The sequence below is a fragment of the Trichoplax adhaerens genome, genomic scaffold (assembly GCF_000150275.1).
Source record: "Trichoplax adhaerens TRIADscaffold_6 genomic scaffold, whole genome shotgun sequence".
NCBI classification, from domain to species: Eukaryota; Metazoa; Placozoa; class Uniplacotomia; order Trichoplacea; family Trichoplacidae; genus Trichoplax; species Trichoplax adhaerens.
Window position 1 is genome coordinate 1,285,697 of NW_002060948.1, and position 21,624 is coordinate 1,307,320.

Here is a 21,624-nt window from a genome sequence, read left to right on the forward strand (position 1 = left end):
CAGTGGGATTTTAGTAATGGCTCTTTTAAGTTACTGCTTTAAATAATTTGCTATCATTTATAATCTTAAGAAAATCCAGGATAGACCTCTACTATTAGCCAATAGGAAAGAAGAGAAGTAATTGAATACGCTTGCTTATTTTAATATTACCTAATTAACTATTATTGTTCTTTGGCTTTAAAAATTTGTAGCAAATTAGTCGTAACGATATATTTCACTCCTTCTCTTTTCTCTATAGCTTTAAACCAGATGGCAATCGAAGTAACGGAGGTGATTAATGATACAATATTCCATTTCCTTTAAAAAGCGCTCATTTGATATTATACTGAAAAGATAATAAATTGGGACTCTAACTCATGTCTTATTTTGGCATTGTAGATTTATTCAACAATATTAAACATTGCAAAGGTTTCAGTTTGCTTTCTATCAACGAAAAAAAGGTGAGAACAGCAAGAGCTGGAAATGTGCAATACGTTTTAGCTTGGTATTAATAGATTCTGTATTAAATAATATAATATAATATTATATAATATAATATATATATATATAATCACCTTATCTAGCTATGTCATGCTCTTTCTCTCAAACCTCCCGTGTATATAAGTGTAAAGACTTCAATTTTAAAGGTATTCAACATCATGCTATAGCTATACTATTCTAAGAAGTATTCTTAATGCCAACATGGATCTAATTGCTGCTCTATATTCGTCATCTCCTACAGGAATTCGCAACTAAACGCCATAAACTACCAATGGGTGGTGGCATAGGAATAAAAATAGAGAAAGCTAAACGGCAACAGATATTAAAGTTTTTAAATGAGAGTGGAGTCATTAAATTTCCAAGCAATGGAAAATAACGTCTGTACATAATTTTATCTTGCATTTTATTTTTAGTAATTTGATGTACGGTAACTTGGCGTGTGCAATCGTCATTGCTACAGTAGCTTTTGTTAAAGGTATATTATGAATATTGAGTATTTATTACTGTATTATACGATATTAGATGTAATTAATGAAAAATATTTACTGTATAATATTCTCATATACACTGAAGGATTAATTTTAATTGAAAAAAATATTTCAAAAGTGCTTACCTTATATAACGTGTCTTTTTACTGTAAAGTTTGCCATTATTTACAACTCTTATTACCGAAGAATTTTTCATAAAATCAAGTTTATTTCTTTTAGTTAGGTCATTAACTGTATATTACAAATCCTCTTTTTTAATCAGATAGAATATTAGTCCTGCTTTTATCATCAATTTTAGCACGGTTAATTTAAATTCAGTTAATGACGTTAGATATTAATGCGAACAAAATCAATAGCATAAGGAATATTTATGTCTTTAAATGTTAAATTAAGTCGTTTGTAATTATTACAAAAATCTCTATAAGAAATATTTCTCAAAAGCCTTCATTTTCTAGTATTCTTAAAATTTTCATATTAATTGTTCACTTGTATATAAAAAGCCAATTGAATAAAATTATCAAAAGTATTAACGATATAGCAACGCACCATCAGTTGCACTATTAATTTTTGTCTGAAGTATGAAATGATATGTGGCTGATCACAAATCAGTTGCAATTTTACTAATCAAAACAAACTACTAAAATGTGAATCAAGCTTAGCAAATGAATAATTTTGAAATCCAATAAGCCAATACATAATAGGTGGCATTCAAAATCAATATGCTTTCTGAAAGCTTTTACATTTATGAATGATTTACAATATAAAATCATGTTATCACAACACGATTTTTATAAATACCGTATTAGGGTATCCTAACATACAGTAGTACAATTTTATCATTTTCAAGATAAATCGAATATTGAATAATATTGCCAGAGTTGACATCAATAGATAGAAACGTAATTACTATATCGAATACCAAATTTTAGCTCTACTAATACAAATCTAATTTCAATTACATTTAGGTAAAATAAGCGCAAGTATTAAAACGATTCAAGTATATTCTGCATATCAATAAATTTCATATCGTCGCAGTGAAATCTTAAATATATTAAAGATTAAATTTATACACAGAAAACAGCGCCCTCACACTTAGTACCGTAAACAATGATATCATTCCTAGATAATTTGCTGTATTCCATGAGCTTTTTATGTAATTCTGAGAATCTTGGACGGCTACCCGGCATATTTCGCCAGCACTGCTGCATAAGCCCGTAAATTTCGACTGGACTGTCGCCAGGTATTGGTAAACGCAATGTTCCTTTTCGTAAACCTTCAGTGACTTGGTAATGCTTTAATTCACGATAAGGGAGCAACCCTAAAGAGAATACCTCCCACATAAGAACACCAAATGACCAAACATCACCTTCGATAGTGAATGCTTGCTCAAATAGCGCTTCTGGAGATCCATCTTAACGGAATGGCATTAGAGCTCGAATTCTTAGCGTAATATTCGTTTCGATAGGTATCTTTTGAAAGGCTTAAATTAGTAATTTTGACGTTCAAGGAAGAATCTATTACGCAGTTCCTAGCAGCATATCGCTATGAATAAAGTCTCGAGCAGCCATGAATACCAAACCCGAACAAATTTGTTGGCAAATACGTAATTTGCTATCATAATTCAAATGATCTGGAATTTCCATCGGCAGAATTTCCATCTCTCTTCGGCACGATAACAGATAACTTTTAAGGTCTCCCTAGTTTTAATATCAGATGATTTACAGTTTGCATTATATTATTCTTACTAATAAATTACACTGTGTCATAGAGTATACCTTATCTGTATATTCCACTATTAAAGAAAGCGGCTTTTCCTTTAGGCAAACACCCAGCACTTTCACAATGTTTGCGTGCACTCCAACCCTAAGCATCATATTTACTTGATACATGAACTCCGCACGTAAAGCTTCGGTACTATTTGACAGCTGCTTTATCGCCACTAAGGTTCTCTTTTCCTGATCTATTTTTAAAGAGAAGGAATATTGATATCAACATTTCTAACATACAGAATAATGAATAAGTGTAGTCGTAGTGGCATTAAAAAGCCTATTCTGCAAATATCATTAAATGACTAAGGGTTAGAATATGCAAAGTTTATAATAATTGTCGTCACATTGATTGAAATACTGTATTAAGTTAATACACAAGAAAATTAGCAAATAATGTAGGTTAAAATCATATAATTGCAAGATAATAATATACTAAGAAAATTAATTCAGATACACGCAGCAAATTAGTATTTAATTCAATCTATGAGGATAACTTTAACGCTAACTTTAACCCGTACGATATTGTCAGCAAATGTTGTGTACGATAATTATAGCACATATATCCAGTAAAGAAAACGAAGTAATAATGTAAACAAGTCCGATGTAGTGCTCAGATACCATCGCTGAGTATACCATGCCGACGTATCATACAACAGCTAATTTTACCGCATAGTTTAAGAATAATTTTTTGTTTTCAGCTACATTTTTGTAAAAATTTTTAATAGATATAGAATGAAAACTGAGCTCAATATTTACAGCAATTATACACATTCCACTAAATTGTTTATTTACACTTACAGGTAATACCCGCAGCCCAAGCTTTATAGACTGGACCAAATTTAGAATGACCCATCGTTTCGAAAATTTTTAAGCTTTGTTTCGGAAATTCCAATCTCAATGCAGCATCGCCGATAGTAAGCCGTCGGTTTCCAACTATTACTTCGCATTCTTCTTCATAGGGGCATTCGTCATCACCCTCAGGACCTGCCACAATTTCATTAGGGAAGTTCTCGAATTGCATAATATCTTGACCAACTTTATCTAAGCACGAATTAATACGATAGTAATCATTAATAGTAAAATCAAGGTATCTTTCAAAGAATAATCACTGCACTTACGCACCAATATCATATGTCTTCTTATCTTTTATAGTACGACAATAGAAGTATCCTATAATCATAATTAATATATAGCCAACAGCACAAACGGCAGCTATGATAATAGTTCCTCTACTAATCTGCCTTGGTTCCTTTGGCACAACCTCAATTATCACTGATGACGATACAGACCCGTAAGGGTTTACGGCAGTGCAACGATAAGGACCACTATCATCAAATTTAATTCCACGCAGTATTAAAGTTCCGTTTTCATATATTTCATAACTTGTTACATTATCGTCAGTTGTGTTATGATAGTTACTAAGATAAGGAAACTGCCACTCCAATGAAGGTTTAGGATAACCGCCAATATCTACCTTCAAAGTTACTGTATCACCGATCGTTGCACGAATAGTAGCAAATTGATCATGTTTGGTGAAATATGGGACATCTATATAAAATATATATAAAATATATTATCATATCATCATGGCTATCATGTCTTCTCCGTAAATAATGTATACGATTCCAAATTATAGCTTACATGCTATTTTTATATTAACAAGTTTCTGTATGGACGTAATAGAATCATTTGCACGACATATATAAATGCCACTTTCATTAATACTTGGCTGATTCAATTGCAAAATACTATCACTTTGAACGTTGGTCGCATTAGACTGGTATGGATATCCATCACGATACCAAGATACTTCAAATGGTCGTCCACTAATTACTGAGCAATTAATTCCTTTGATACGTTCATAAGGATTGAATATCAAGGTTTCAATTTCGTTAAAATTACTCAAAAAGCGTAAACGCACTGTAGAGAAAAAAATTATCAATATTGTTGATTAGTAATCACTAAAAGGGGGTATTAGTATACGTGTATGTAGCATTAATTTAAAATTGCATTATCAAATTTTTATCTTAATAGAACATACTTTTAACCGTTACGTAGGAGGTGGCAGTAATCGTGCCGCCAGTATTTTCAGCGATACAATTATACATGCCAGAATCAGACATTAAGGCTTTAGTAATTGATAAAGTCCCATTTAGATTCATAGTTATACGATCATTTAATTCAATCGGGTTGCCATTTTTAAGCCATTTTATTTCGGGCATGTAATTTCCAGTTGCCGAGCAGTCTAAGCTAAATGAATCCGTTTCGTCAACAGTAATACTTTCGGGTCTTACCACAAACATCGGAGGTACTAAGAAATATTTACCAATAAAGAGCTTGATAAATTTGTATTTGTTATGAAATCATCTGAAGAAACAAGATATAAGTATAATTAATCTTACCTATAACAATTAAATTGTAGGAATGACTCCTCTCTCCAGCAGTATTTAGTGCCTTGCATGTGTAAGTACGATTATCGGATATGACTACTTCTGTAATAAAGAGCTTATTTCCATTGACGATATAATGATCATCATTACTATCTATAAGACCACTAGATGTATGCCAGTTAGCAATAGCAATAGGGCGAGCATCAGGTAATTTACAAATTAACTCCGCGCGGTGACCAATCTTACTAAATAAAGACGTTTGTTGATCATGAAAGTATCCAATGTCTGTTGTAACGTGAAGACACCCGGTTATATAAATTAGTACAGGCAATGAAAGATATGATTAAGTAATCGTACAGTATTCAGAATTTTTACTTATCTATTACTCACATGGAAATTTTAGTTGTGCAGTGAGAGAAGTTTGATTTATAAAGTTGCTGCATTCGCAAGAATAATTTCCTTCATGTTTTTCGCTTACTGATGGTATATAAAGTGAATGATTCTGTAATACTTCGTAATCAGAATTGCTATGTAATATTTGACCAGCTACGTTTAAAACGGTCCATGTAGTTGCTTTCGAATTTCCGCAATCGCAATTAAATAGGGCAGATTCTCCAAGTTTTGCTAAGACATCCACAGGTGGAATTATAAACATTGGAAATGCAATTTCTTTGAAAGAGAGTAGAAATAATATTATCAAAATTCTTAACGTTATCAAAAACATGTAAAAGCATCAGGGGCTTAACAGCTACAGCATTGTAAGTATAAAACTTGTATAAAATAAAATTAATAACTTTCATGTACCATACCTGCAACTTGGACCGTAGTATTACTTCTGACAGTTCCGGCGATGTTTGACACTAAGCACTCATAAACTACATTATTATTACGGTAAGATACTTTATCAATAGTGTAGGTGTTTGTAGTGCTTCTTAGTAACCCATCACCATATATCTTAAACGTAGGTTTTGGTAATGCAATTGGCATTTCGCATGTAATGATCGCCTTTGTTCCCCAAGCAATATTGAGGATTCGACTTTTGCGAATAGGTCTAATATCTGTAATAACACATAAGATAATTTTAAACTATAAAAGAATAACCCAAAATTTTGATATTTAAAAATTTGAAAAATCGGTGTAATGAAACTGGATATTTAAAAGCCATTATTAAAAAATTCAATTTTACACATACAAGCTATTCGCAAGGTAGCTTTTGCGACGGCCGTGCCAACAGCATTTTGTCCAATGCATGTATACTCTCCTTCATCAGCGCTATCAAAGTTACTTATTCTTAACGAATTATTGCTAAATATCTCAGTCTTGTTATTGCGATCGATTCTTGTATTATTAAAGTACCATAAGACTGTAAATTCGTTGGCTTTAAATACACAGTCTAAAATCCCAATCTTCCCTTTAGCTATGACAGCATTTTCAGGTCGTCGAAAAATAACTGGTCTTCCTACAATGGAAAAAGCAACAGAAATTATAAGCAAGGGCTAAGTTCAAATATAATCAATTAAATTTGATTAAATAACTATTTAAGTATACAGCTTAAAAAAGACCATACCTGTAACTACTAAGTTGAACGAATTACTATTTTTTCTACCGTAGCTATTCGAAACTTGACAGTAGTATTCTCCACTATCGGCCACCAGCAATTGGTTAATAATAATCTTATTTTCAGCTAGAACAATTCTACCATCAGCCGTAATGGTTCTGTTATTTCGCAACCAACTATATCTTACTCTGGAGGCTCCGGGAGTGTTACAATCCATTTCGATTTTATCTCCTTGTCTATAATTACTAATTTCGGCCTCAATGAATACATTTTCTATGTCTAATTTATGGAAAAAATATCCATCACTATATATCCACAAGTAAATCACGCTTCATAACTATCAATCTAAAACAGTTCGCTTTATAGCCGTTTAATTATTAACCGTAGTACATACAGTGCACAGTTAAAGCAGCAATCTTGCTTTGAATACGTTCGTTTTGGTCGTTAATCGCAACACAATAAAAGTTGCCATTGTCTGCAGGTCTGTCAGCCAGTGAAAAGTGTAACGTACCATTAGGTAAGACACTTCTTCTTCTAGTAGAGCTAATAGCACCACTATCTTCTTGCACCCAGATGTAATATATTCCAGTACTGCCAATTGCACGACAATCTAACTGTGTCGGTCTTCCTTGTACTGCGGTTGTGTCTTGCGGTTGAATTTCGAAGCGAAAATCCTGGCCTATTGTATACAAGTATATACGTATCCAGTTAAATAATTACAATTAATCGACTATATGTGTAAAAGGTAGAAATAAGCAGAAAAGTACGTAATAATATTTTAAAAGTAGTTTAAGGTAAGTATGGACATTTATGTTTATCACCGAGTCGGAAGATCAGATATTAGCATACATAAAAGCGCAAGTTGAGGTACAGTAAAAATTGAACTATTTTTGAAATCTGAAGATAAAGTTGCCACATAAGCATATTTGTATGAGCGTTCTAGGCAATGGAGATAAAATAAGTGATTTCGTTTTGATGGATACGCGTATACAGTTATTAAAATGATGATTGTCTATTGTCACCTCATGATCTTATACACATATCAAGAAAATAGATAGCGGATCGACTAAAAGAACGATGAAGCATGCAGTAAAACTTGAATGCTAATAATTGCATCGTGTAGTACCGAGGACTATGCATCAGTTCAAAATGTTAATAGTTCACTGACACTATCTATCATAGTTCAACTCTAACCCGTTAATGTTTTAATCCGTTGCGTTTCTATGTAATTAATACAGTAATAACGCGCTGCTAATACTGTATGCTGGATGTAGCGAATCGAACAGTTGATGCGATAGCTTTACTCAACTCAAGTATAATCAATATTATTATCTACAGTTGATAATCCAATAAATCATCCTATCGTCAAACTATCGCAGGCGTATGACAGTGGTAAATTATCACGCTACTATAAATTGTCAGGATCTTCGCATGTAGATCGTTAAGAGTAAGCAATTCATGTATCATTATAATAAATCGATCGTCATTCTTAGCTATCCCGTATACAGCTCATATCTCTTATGGTGAATAATTAATTAACAGAATCTGTACAAGTCTGTTTGCATAATAGTGTATAATATGTCTTGTACTGTATAGTGCATTAATGAATGGTATATTTAATAATATTAATATCAAGATTGTTATCATAATTTCACACGCTATTGTCAGTTTTCAAAAGGGACACGGAAACAACAATAATTATAATTTATTGAAGTCTTAATAACTGGCCTTGAGGATGTATTAAAGCATCAACCAGCATAACGCATAAGTGCGTTAACTTATAATAACATCCTTCAATTTTAAAAGCAACTTATGTAATGTCGACTGCTGTGCTTTCAGTCAACGAAATTGTATTTCATATATACGAGTATGAACAGTATATGGGTGTCTCGTACATTAATTTTCTACTTTTTAACATTTGCTACCAATTGTTCACTTTTGGCTTGTTAATATCTATTGTACTAAGAGACAAAGCATTAAATGTACTTACTGTTAGTTACGGATAATTTACGTTTCTTTTTTCTGCAAATACAGTAACATACAGTAGACAAAGTAACTTTCATACAAGACCGTTTATTGTATAACAGCGCTACGAATACTAAAGTATACTACGCGTAAATGAAATATTAAAGAAAATTGAAGAAATGGCAACGAAACCTATATAAAATATAGAAAACGTGATAAACGGTGGAAGAATATTGTTCACTTGTTTTACATACTATCGAGTCAATTCGTAATTATCGAATGCCTATAATAATTGCCAGTCAGTACGATATGTTGGCAATTAGGCTCCATATTTTAAATTTTTGCGAAATCATGTTGAGTAAACTGTGGAAGCGATGCGTTGATTTTTCTAATCATGATAATACGGTACAGTGTATTGAATTATAATTACCTTTCGTGTACGCGCATTAGTAGTAAATTAATAAATAACATCACTCAATCTCTTTTAGCCACGACTAGGAGAGTACAACTTTGATCATCGTGATAATTATATAAATAATAGATCAAGTCCGCTAGCGTGCGATACATTATGCAGGGCCCGACCCCCAATTATTATCGCTGTACAGTATTGTAATAATATTTTGAGAGATTTCTTATTACAATTACGCACGAAAACGTCATCGTAAATACTAATTTACTATCAAATCATCACTAACTCGGACTACGATTACTTTTCAGTACTTAACAATTTTTTCATTACCACCCATGCTACAGCAGATCGTGACGTCAAAGGGCACCTTCCTACTGGCAATGCGGTATGTGCGGTTACTCTATCCTTTAATGGTACAATTTAGAATGATCATTCTTATTTTATCATGAAGAGAACGATCCTTGCTGTGGTGGATAATTACAGTACTGTATACCCGCATGTTAACACTAGCTAATCGTGCTCCGGTAGTACTAAAATATTTGAAATTAAAATTATAATAGTTTACGGAACACTGCGTAAATAAGTTGTAAATAACGTCAATACGTCAATACGTCAACAACATGTACAGTACTGTACACGTCAATACTGTAAGTATACTGTACTTGCAAAGTTTAAGATGCGATAATAAGCAAATCGTTTACTGTAGTTTGTTCAATTTCGAGCTATATTAGTAATGCAACATCCAATCAGTAAATTCGATTGAGGAGTAATTACAGTAGGATGTCTTTATCTTTTATCTAGTTGTTAATAGTTAGGCTTACTTTGTCTACTCTGATGAATAAATAGCACGTACTAAGTAAAAGCTTCCAGCGATTAGGACCCTTGTGCGAATTGTTTCAGTATTACTACCCAGTAATATCGTTTACATTGTGAGAACGTTGCAAACGGATTGAGATAATAACTTTAATGGTAACATTTTCATTCGTTGGGTACCATGATCTTCCTACAGCAATACTTGGTAATACTGTACTAGGAGCGACGGTATTGTTAGGATCGTACTCAACGCAGGGAATGATGCTTGCGGAAAAATAGAACAAAGTGATGTATAAGTTTATCATCATGATCATCGGATGAATCATCACTCGTAACTGAGTCATCAAATGATAATGTCTATAGTATACAGTAATTACTGTATATATATATTTCCCTCTACATCTAGAAATTCATTGACTACAGTATTGGGTAGCTAATTGCTACAGTAAAGCCATTAGATCGAGCAATTTACTACTAGTGAGTGGCAAGAAATAAATCAGTCGAGCCTCTGCAGGATCAGTGTTTAGAATTGGCAAGATTTTATCACTTGCTAGGTTATTTTCGAAGGCAAGATTAGGTTTTAATATGCTCGTACGAAGTTTTCATACTATTTATCTAGGGTTCGACCAGCAATCATTTGATGTTAGAATAACCAGATTCGTCCATCCAGACACGATTGTAACTTGTAATAAAGACAAATCAAATCTAAAAATCATCATTTATCGATATGATGATAATTTTTGTAGATTTTGTCGTAATCCGATAGAGGCCGTGAGGCGTCAATCATACTGTATAAATAATAATTATATCCATCGCCTACAAGAACGGTTAATCGGTTAAGATACCATCGACGGCAATATCGGCTGTAGCCGAGGTCATTGTGCAGCACATAATGCAAGTGTATCTATTACCATTTTATTTTACTTTTTAGTCCATTTCCAATCACTACAGTATTAAAAGAAATGAATTTCATATAGCGACGTCAACGAAATTTCCTATTGAAACCCCTTGATGAAGAAATGGCAACATTTAATTTTTCAATTTTGAAGGATCCCAGCTAACCTGGGAAAATCAAAGTGCACGCATTTCTTGCACTGAAAGAGCTTTGCACGACTATCTCTTTTCTGACAACACTGTACCTACTGCAGGGCACAATCATCTACAATTAATATAAAGTTTGTTCAACACGGTGTCACTGATAGTAACGGGCTGTTTGGGTGTATTAGGCTATAGGGTGGCTTGGGCAAATTAGTATATGTATGCATGTTCGTTACCCAAGTAATAATAAAGCTAAAGTCTAATCGAATTGATCCGCTAAAGACATTCAAACAGACTAAGTTGCTAGTATTGAGATGATTGTCATGAAAAGAGAAAAATTTCCGGTTAAAAACAGGAAGTCTACATCGGAGTAGTTACGAGAATAAAGCACAGAACAAAGTAAAAGAACTCAAATTATCGGGTAGAATATGTCCATAAAAAAAATCAGCTCATCTTTTCCTTACCTGAAACACCTAGCATGAATAAAGTAATAACCATGAAAACTTTGCTCTTGAAATTTCCTCTCCAATTTTTAGGCATCTTGACTTTGCTTTGGCTGCTTGTAATGACGTCCAAATTTTAATTTCTTTGAAACTTTTAAAGTAGCGAAAAAATATCGGCACCAAAAGTAAAACTAGCGTAAAGTAATCGACTACTTCAAGCAAATGTATGACTAAGTAGTAATGAATGAAGAAGGCAATCAAACTACAGTCTTGAGAAAGGAATGAACAATTTAAAGTAAGTATCTATCGTCAAGACAAATGGTTTGAAAGATTTCACTGCTGTAGCTGCTTCTACGTACAGTACACAGTACAGTCGTGCTTCTCGTTGGGTAATCAAAGCTGCAGTTGGGGTAAGCACAGGCAGACTTGGCAAACAAATAAAAAAGGCTATCACAGTATCGATGAGCTAATGAAAACTACACAAACGAGCTAAGGTGAATTTCAGCTACAAGAAAAGACTAAAAGCACTCATAATATTCCGGCCGCCACCATTTCTTCAAAGAAGGAACAAATTGCTCCTTTCCCAAGAACTTTTTTCCCAACAGTGCGCTAAAGAAATTAAATCAATCAATTAAAAAAAAATTTCTTAATGACTGCATGCTACAGTACTATGTTGAGGATTGTACTGTAGCCTGTGTAAATGAAGTGTCGTATAGTACAGTACGTACAGTAGTCCAGTACGTCTTGTACAGTATCTAGTTTTCCAAGCTAGGCTATAAGCACAGTCGGTTTCTCTACTAAAGTGGATTGCAGGATGGGGTAAAGTCCCAGAATAGCTGGCTATCTGCAGTTTACTGCTCAATGGTGCTTTTTATGAACACAGTCGGTTTCTCTACTAGAGTGGATTGCATAATAGGGTAAAGGGACAGAAGAATAGGTGGCTTATCTATCGTTGACTGGACACTGTACTGTACAGTACAACTCGTTAGTGCTTTCTTGGCCACGGTGTACTGTACAGTACTGTACAGTGTACAGGTGACAGGTCATTTTGCACACACTACAGTACATGTACTGTATTACCTTTCCAAGTATAGCTACTGTACTGTAGTCAGGGACTACCAAACAGAAAAGGGGGGACTCTTTATATAGTACAGCACCAGCACTACACTGTAGTACAGTACAGTACTGTACCAACAGTGGAACATTTTTGGAGAGAGTACAGTACTAGTGTACCGCGAGTTGCGTCATGTTCAGTAGACTGTGCAAATGCATGACAGCATACGGTACTGTAACCTGTAAAAAAAAGAAAATGACTTACAGTACTGTACTGTACTGTACAGTGTACAGTACGGTATAAAGGATTCATTATTAATTATAATTATAATTATAATTATAATAATTATTTATATAAGTACAGTAAGAATAAATAACGGGACAGGTCCAGACCTAATCCTGACCAACAAAACTGAAATCATTTTTGTAATTTTACTAATAGGACAGTCCATCGTAGCATTTGACTAGATGTAAAATAGTCCAATATTCGTAATGCATGCAAAATGGAGTCATGGCGCCGTGATCATCAATGCGTTAATGCTGTGAGCCTGTGTTGCTGATTACTGTAGTAAGCTGTGAACTGAGCTCTGGTACTGACGACAGTACTATAAACTGACAATACACAAGATTCCCCTAGAACTTTTGTTAACCTAAATACTGACAGGAACTACTAAAAAGGAAGAGATGTACTATATACTGACAATACACAAGATTCCCCTAGAACTTTTGTTAGCCCAAATACTGGCAGGAACTACTAAAAAGGAAGAGATGGGACAGGAAACAGCTTCACTGTCAAATAGTGTGCATGCTTCTTATTTGATCGATGAAACGGTATTCGTACAATACTGCTTAAAACCAACTTAAAGTGCAGGCTAATAGCAGCTCATTTGGATGTCAATCGCAGACAGTATCTAGTGTATCATTAATTAAGACATGCGCCCCATTGACAATCCGCATCGTCCAAACTAATGAAGCAGAAAAGTGAAATTCTATAGAAACTTACGTATTTGCGCCGTCTATCCCGATATGATCCCCTTTCCCGTCTCTTTCTTTCTCTTTTAGTTGTCCTTGATATCCATGATAGTGTAAACAGTTTTCAAAGTTCAAAGGTCGTCGTCGATAAGCGTGATACAAGCAAGGATGACGCTTGTTACAGTAGAAATTCCTGATACAGTATGGACTGTACTGTAGTACTGTACTGTACTGTACTGTACTGTGGACGGCAACATTTTGATTTTGCACTAAAAGATAAAATTCATTTCCGGAGGTAGTGTTTTATCTATGTAGAGGCATCATTTTTTAGGGTTTTTATTGGAAATGGGGCAACGGCTAGAACTTAGAATCTCTACTGTCAATCTACTTTATTTTTAATATAATATAATATATAGTAAGTGTACGTAATCCTGAATCTGTTCAAACAGTATTTCAACAATGGTACAGTGCTGTACATCAGGTTGAACAATCAGTATAATCCGGTACAAATCGCTACTCATTCTTCTGTAGTACTTACTGTACTACTTACCGGTGTCCTGCATTTGGCAAATTAAAGGCCTTTGCATCATCCATATTTTCAATCATAATGACCATGTTATACTTACAAACTAGTCTAATCTGATTAGCGTCATCTTTTATTCAATTATTTAGTATCGCGCTAAATCTTGAAAATTAAATGATACACAGCAAGCTGATAACATCCAATCAGTCAAATCGCATACTTGGTATTTCAAAAAAAGGAATGGAAATGAGAACAGTACAATCATTAGATTATGACAATATTAATTGCAGATATAAAATAGGCCTACGTACATTTGTACAGCATGCCAATCGTATCAAATGATTAAATTATACTGTTACTGCAACATATCAAACGACTTTCCTAAACTTTCCGACCAGAAAAGAATGATTCGAATTTTTAAATTAAAATTTAAAGCAAGCAATGCAAAGTATCTAGTAGTCATATTTGTACAGTACAAATGATGTTAGGCTAGCTGATCTCTTTGGGTAATTATATCCAACAAACTCGTATGCAATATCGAATGTAAACTGCTATGCAAAGAAAACCCAAGTTTAATAACTGCATATTATAAAGCGATTGGGTATTTGACGCAGCTCATATGTCGTAAGTAAGTCAGTGTTATTGTGCATCTTTTATAGATCAAGGATCAAATTGCCAAGTATACAGATGATTAAAGCTCACCTCATATACAGTATATAAAAGGCTTTAATACAAAACTGCGCCTAAAAATATTTGGTTAGTAGCTAAATTACAGTGTTATTACGTCGTGATGGTTAGCGGGCCAAAGGTATTCCATCCGTAAATTAATGTAACATTTAAAACATCTTTCAAAAGAACAGCATTGATAATTCTAAACGGATCTCCAGACTACATATAACATAAATAAACAGCTTAATTACAGTACAGTATCCTGACAAATATTGTATGAGTTGAGCAGAGCTAGAGAATAATATCCATACAATCACCCAAGATTAATGCAGCTTCCCAGGATAACAACCATAGTAATCATCTCGTAACATCAGTTTTTAACATAGACGATCGGATAATTCTTTTCAAACGTTCGCGATAGAAACTCGTTACAAGGTAATCCTGTAGCGATTAATAATGCGATACGCTAGAGAACCACTGGTTCAACTTAGGAAATTCGTGTAACATACACGTCAAAGATTAAGCTCTCTTGAGCTATTTCATGATAAGCTACAACATTTATATTGTCAATTCTCTTCTTTTTGCCTTTCACTTTCTAAAATCTTATCCTATTTTTATTTGATCAACAATTATAATTATGATTAATACGCTAATTTTTAATATTAAAATATACTTTACACCTTGATGACCATGATTAGCTTTGCTATCGGTAAAATTATAATGGTTTCACTTCTACAAAGACTTACCGGAGAGGATTTATCTACCATCAAGACATCCAACAGACTCACAAGGTGATTTATCACTGCATGAAAACAATATCTTTTAGATTATACAACTTAGACGTAATTGCATATATTTTACTAGATTAATTTCGATATGGTAAGTCATTAGATTAAATAGTGGAACATTCTTTTATCTGTCTATTATACAAGGACAAAGAATCGACTTACTATTTATATATTTATATGCATCCTTTAAGTTATCAATTATTCCACATAAATCCTAACAGATTCAAATGATCCAAGTATAAATTATATGATATAGTAGGTAAGACTATACAGTTTAAACCTAAAAGATTCGAAAATAGCAAGAACTGCTTAGTAAAGGAAACCTTATTTGAAGTATTCCAGTCAGGTAAGCCTGCGTTTGGATCGAACTTATTATGGCTCTCAGGAAAATTGGAATCGCCATTAAGGCCGCAATCAGATGCTTTTTCACGTATCTTTTTGTATAAAATTCTGCCAAAAATTCGAAAGTAAGTTTTCCATGCCGAACTATACGTAATCTATTCTAAGAAGTATATAGCCCATAAATTGAAATTAGAATTTAAAACTCAACTCTATATTGTCAGCTGCTACACCAGTTGATGAAGAAATGATTTCGGATAAATGACGCACAGAAGATACAGCTAAGCTATCTAAAAGCTGACCCAATTAATTATCCTTATAAGTAACTGAATTAATACTTAACCAAACGACAGTTAATCGTTTACTATTGACTTTATAAAATTGTATGATCACTTAGATCACTTAATCTAGTAAGAAGTTTAATAACCAAAACAAAAATTTATCGATGTTAAAAGAAAGATCATATAATAAATATCTTTAAAATTACTCAATAGCTACCGCGGCAGTTTTATTCCATTGCTTTCTACCAATTTGGGCTTGCATTTTATCTCTCTGATCGTCGGAATCACTATTAAGATTACCTTAAAAAACAAAAATTTACTGTAATACCGTACAGAGAGTAGGTGCACAAATTACAGCTCCCCAATAGCAATCATTTATCTGAATTTACATGATACAGCATATATTATATCATAACCTTCTTTAGTATATATTTCGATAAATACAGTAACTTAAATATTGATAACTATAAATAATTATATAATTAAGGTCAAGAGATTAATCAATTGCAACAAGTTACCTGGCGATACCGCTGTACTAGTACGGTCCTTTTTGCTAATTAACTTTTCAGAATTGCATCGTTTGCGTAGCAGATTTTCGTTCTTAGAGGGCTTTTCTTTCGAATGATTACTAATTTTTCCATTTGTTGCAATGTGGGGATCAGAACTATTCTTATGATTACCGATACCTTCTTCACCGTTTATTCTTTTTTTATTAGGAGAAGTTGACGCTTTACCTGTAAAAAAAATTAAAATAGATTACAAACAGCAACTCTCTATTAACTTTTTATCAAATTTGAAAATAAGCACTGCACAGTAGTTATCTTATACGGCCAGATTCTAATATTATCGAGGAATCTGATTTAAGTACGTATTTTTTAAATAGCAATTTCATAGCACTAATTTACATTGATGTGATTAGAGGTAAATTTCAGTTATAGAGTTTCTTTACCTCCGTGATCTTGATGCGCCACATTACTATTCTGGGCTTCCGCCCCAAAGCTAAATATATCTGTGTCATCATCTGAGCCATCTTCGTCAGTGTCGATCGACGACGAAGACTTTACCTGATTTATATTCGTCTCATTTCTACTCGTGTTTACGTCAGGAAATTTAAAGAAGGGACTTGTATCTTTCTTTTCTTGAACATTATTTGTCATCGATGGTGAATTCACTACAAAAGTTGCACTTTTCAATATCTTGGATTGTATTTTTTGTTTTTGAATCACCCCCGGTGATGGTTGAGGACCATTGATAGTAGGTACCGACAATGTTGTGGCCTCAACACTGTAGCGTTTAACTGAGGCAGCATTAGACTTGATATCTGCCAAATCTTCTGCAGACGGAGTTCTTTCCTGCAAATGTTTCTTACTCTTCAAGCTTTTCCTTAAAGTAACTAAATACACATATACAAGTAAAGATTGATTTATGTATAACTAAGGTATCATAATTCATAATGCTTAGAAGATTACAATATTTATCTAGTACATTAGATAAAATAGAGCAGCGTTATAAAGTATTGAAGAAAAATGTCAGTGATGTTCTTCAATAGCCATACTCAAATTGTACCTTTACTATCTGAAGGTGAAGAAGTTAGTGGAGACTTTGTGAGCATAGGTTTTGAGTCCCGAGAAGTTATCCCCTACGTTTCATATTAGTTTATAAGCAAATAAACCGTTCTCACTTCCTTAATATTTTAACGTGTCATAATCATCACCCTTAATTTGTATACCTGAGATCGTTTTGTATTTCGTAAATTCACTTTATAATTCGAATCTACGCTCCCACAACGTGATTTTTTGCCTAGATCTTTTGCCGAAATACTACCAGGCGATGTGCTACTACTAGTTAAAGCTTGCGAAGAGCTCCCACTCCTGTTACGCAGACGTAAGGGATTTTCCTTTCGCTCCAAATACGACAGATCAGCTTCATCAAATGTAAAGGGTTCTTTCTCTTTCCACTTGCGGCGTGGTGATAGAGAAGGTGCATTCGCCGAATAAATGCTATCAGCTATTAGAGGAGTAATTCAAGTCGAATTACAAAATTGAAACTAACCCGAATACGGACTACCTCATATATAATGTTTTTTATCCATGAAATTTATTCCCATGTAACCTTTCAACGTATTATTACCTTGATCAACACTTAGAGAAAGATTGAGTTTTCCTCGTCTCGCATTTATGCTCGGGCGAGCGGTTAACGATTGCTGACGAGTAATTTTAGTTGCACGATTGCCTTTTTTTGTACCTCCCTTAACCAACTCCGATACATGAACAGGGAACTCTTCCTGTTCACCATCTGTATTAATTTATTTAAAGAAGGTAATATGAAGGATTTGAAAGAGTATTATCAATAAATCATTTATTACATCCTTCGAAGAAAGACCACTGTGCCTTACCTAACACTTTCGTTTCGGTAGTGCATTGAGTAATGGTCTGTTTACCAATTTTATCACCTGATTTAACAAAGGTATGATTTGTTTCACAAGTACCATTGGCGGCCATACTTAATACTTTCTGTGTTAATGGCAATGATATTGAATGTGCATTAGCGATTTGATTCTACTTGTGAACTAGATAGATCGTAGGATACTATCGACATTTGTCATGCATTTAGTCAATATCGTTAACAAGACTAAAAATTACCTTACTAAATATTTAGACTAGCCAAAGGTTAATTCTTGAATATAGCTAACTGTAAATGTTTGTAATATAGAATAATTTAAGGAAAAAAGGCGTAACTTTTCCATAAAACTAATTATGAAAATATAACTATGCCATTATCATCCATAATGCTATGTAGCGTTAGGATCTGGAAGCTGGAGCTAATAAATTTTTGACAACAAAAGTTGTTAGGGTGTACTGTTAATACTGAACGGAACAAAGAGAAATTTGGTATTTACAGTTAACACAAACATTACTTCTCCTATGCACAAATTGCCATCAACTGATACTCCAAATGAATACCATTGTACTGTAAAATAAATTTAAAGAGTGCTCCTCAAAATTAACAATACTGAGCTAGTACGTCTGACAGTATTTTAGCTCATGCGATTACATCAGTAATCGTTTCTAAATCTTTTTTACACAAGAGCATCTATGGGATTGTTGAAGCAAAATCGCAAGCTCGAAATAGGTAAGGCCTGCTAAGTCAAAATCGTCGTTATATATTATGCAAAGCTTATCGCTAGAAAAAAGGCGATGTCGGATGGATTAACAGACAATCAAATATAATTTTCAGGAAGAACTATGCAACGAAAACTGTACTACAGCTTCATATTTTTACCTACCTCAATGTAGCCTTACAGTTACAATATGTAATATCTTTCAAGTGAATGATTGATCATGCCATTAAGTTGGCCAGTAAAGATCTAACAATACTCTTCGAGTACTATTTCAAGAATATAATGCCAAATACCTATAAACTGCGACAGATAATACAATAAGAATAATAATTCAACGTAATTTTAGTAGATTTACATCAGATAAAGAGCATTAGCGGATTGGGCAAAGTATTCTACGTTCTTTATTATTATCGGTGACAATATTACTGAAGCTATCAGAGTAAAACGAAAATGTTAATACTTTTTCAAGTTATGATTACGTCAGACACGTAACTGTATTAAACTTAAATTTCTAAATTATGAATTCTGATAGAAGTGGTACAAATAGATTTAGAAGTATCCTCTATATATTAGCATACCATAGAACCATAAGTAGATCTAATTAATCGTAAGTTAAATTAATTAAAATTGTTTTAGAAATTGAGTTTTCTAGGCTTACATTAGTACTATCGGACTATGGAATCATAATTGGATCAAAAATTAAATACTAAGCTATTGATATTTAACAAAGGAAATCAAAATGATAGCTACCGATGTAGTTGAATGAACAGAATATCACTACATCCATAAATATCAGACAAATAATAATCAAATTATCAATTTTTATCTCAATCATATTGATCTGCGTCATAGACTTGCGTAGCATGATACAATATCACAACAACTACGCAAGGATTCGTGATATATGATGATAAATAATTAATTGCAAGCTATCGCTTATAGTATGAGCTATGAAGCAACTAAATTGAGTAAAATCTCTATTCAGATACGATAATACTGTAATGTGTAAAGCGATAAAATTTTAAATGACACAAACACTAGTCGATAAGCCAATCGCACGAGTGAGAAAATTTGATTCTATGCAAAGTGTTAAGGTGCTGCAAGTCACAGTACTTTACTTAATTTGTATGATCATTTGAGATGGCGATAATTCGCATTTAGGGTAATTAAGATTTTCAAGTCATAGTTACAGATGATAATTTGATGCTAATCTAGTGTCATGATATTTTTTGCAATAGCAATAGTGTAGGTTAATCTTGTTGTATTTCAGTATAGCATGAGGAACGACTCCTTGAAGACAGTTTAGATAAGACAGCAAATAACAGAAAGACTTACTTTAGATTTACGACTATTCTCCTCCTTGAAAATTTTGAAAATTAATTATATCTTGAACAATAGAAAATTTTAAAGTTATGCTTTCTCTTTATGTTTATAAAAAAAGCAATAAAAGTTAGAGGGCACAACCTAAATTAGACTAGGTTAGCAACAAAAAAGTACCAATAATATCGATATGAAAAGCAAGCGCTTTAATATCAAACTGAAGTGATTCTTCACGAGGTGAGAATATGATACAATCCAACATCCATCTATAGATTAATGGCACAGACTAGGCTCAATTTAACAAATATCGACCAGATGTTGTTTTTAAACTGAAACAATTGATTCAATATACAAAAAAAGTAAACCATAACAAGATAACAATTAAGATAATCAATTACAGCGCAATTAATTACATTACTACAGCATTATGGCATTCATATGAGATTGATTTCATGAGCAGGAGCAGTATGGCCATCGTTCGTAAGGTAACAAGGTATCGGAAGTAAATGAATCAATCGCAAAAGCAACTGATGCTAGTTTCTGCCCTTAAATCAAAAAGATGGAAACAGACACGATAAAGTATTACTGTACTAGTCATTTTAAGTACTAGTTCTAAACTATTCTGATCTAGATACTATAAGCGTTTGCCCCTGGTATACAAGTAAATCATCGCCGAATTACAAGCAAAAACTGAAATTTATAAAGTTAACTGTTTACTAGGTACAGTTAACTCATTCATCATTACCATTTTAGGGACACATAACACAGATAATTTGAAAGAATACCAATCGACTCGAGTTATCAGCAAAAGAATAGACCTTAACGTTGCCAGACTGATGCTGTTTTCTGCTATTATGTAATAACTTGATAATTAATTATATGAATGATTGTATCGCTTTATAGGACTTTCCGTGATAGTTATGCTGTAGACCGGTGTGCAATCTAAAGTACAACTGCTATAATTAATCTTTAGCTGTAAGTCTGCGATATACGGTACTACATCTAACCTACGTATTGCCTTCAAATACAGTTTTGTATATGTCTAACGATGTATGCTAAGTATTACATGCAATTTATACCAGAATATCATATTTCATAAAATTAACATTCGGATTCTGGATATAATTGTAGTTGATATACCTATTTGACACTTTATATCTTTTGTACCACATCTACATAGAAAATTACAGTAAATACTAGATAAG

At 33.2% G+C, this 21,624-nt stretch overlaps 2 protein-coding genes across 2 annotated transcripts in view; one reads left to right on the forward strand and one right to left on the reverse strand.

Moving 5' to 3' along the window:
- TRIADDRAFT_57213 (uncharacterized protein) overlaps positions 1–856 on the forward strand; it is a gene marked incomplete at both ends in the record, with an annotated part of 5,006 nt that extends 4,150 nt beyond the window's left edge. The window contains 4 exons of the mRNA XM_002113218.1: positions 239–270; positions 379–440; positions 564–626; positions 722–856. Coding sequence (XP_002113254.1) covers positions 239–270; positions 379–440; positions 564–626; positions 722–856 — 292 coding nt within the window. The remainder of the gene's footprint in view (positions 1–238; positions 271–378; positions 441–563; positions 627–721) is intronic.
- Positions 857–14,681: 13,825 nt separating this feature from the next.
- On the reverse strand, positions 14,682–18,479 carry TRIADDRAFT_57215 (uncharacterized protein; the record flags this gene model as incomplete). Its single annotated transcript, XM_002113575.1, has 11 exons — positions 14,682–14,789; positions 15,317–15,372; positions 15,521–15,572; positions 15,682–15,855; positions 16,196–16,278; positions 16,497–16,712; positions 16,928–17,371; positions 17,545–17,617; positions 17,708–17,985; positions 18,109–18,273; positions 18,374–18,479. 11 exons carry the CDS (start codon positions 18,477–18,479, stop codon positions 14,682–14,684), a joined length of 1,755 nt encoding a protein of 584 aa, XP_002113611.1.
- Positions 18,480–21,624: the final 3,145 nt, after the last annotated feature.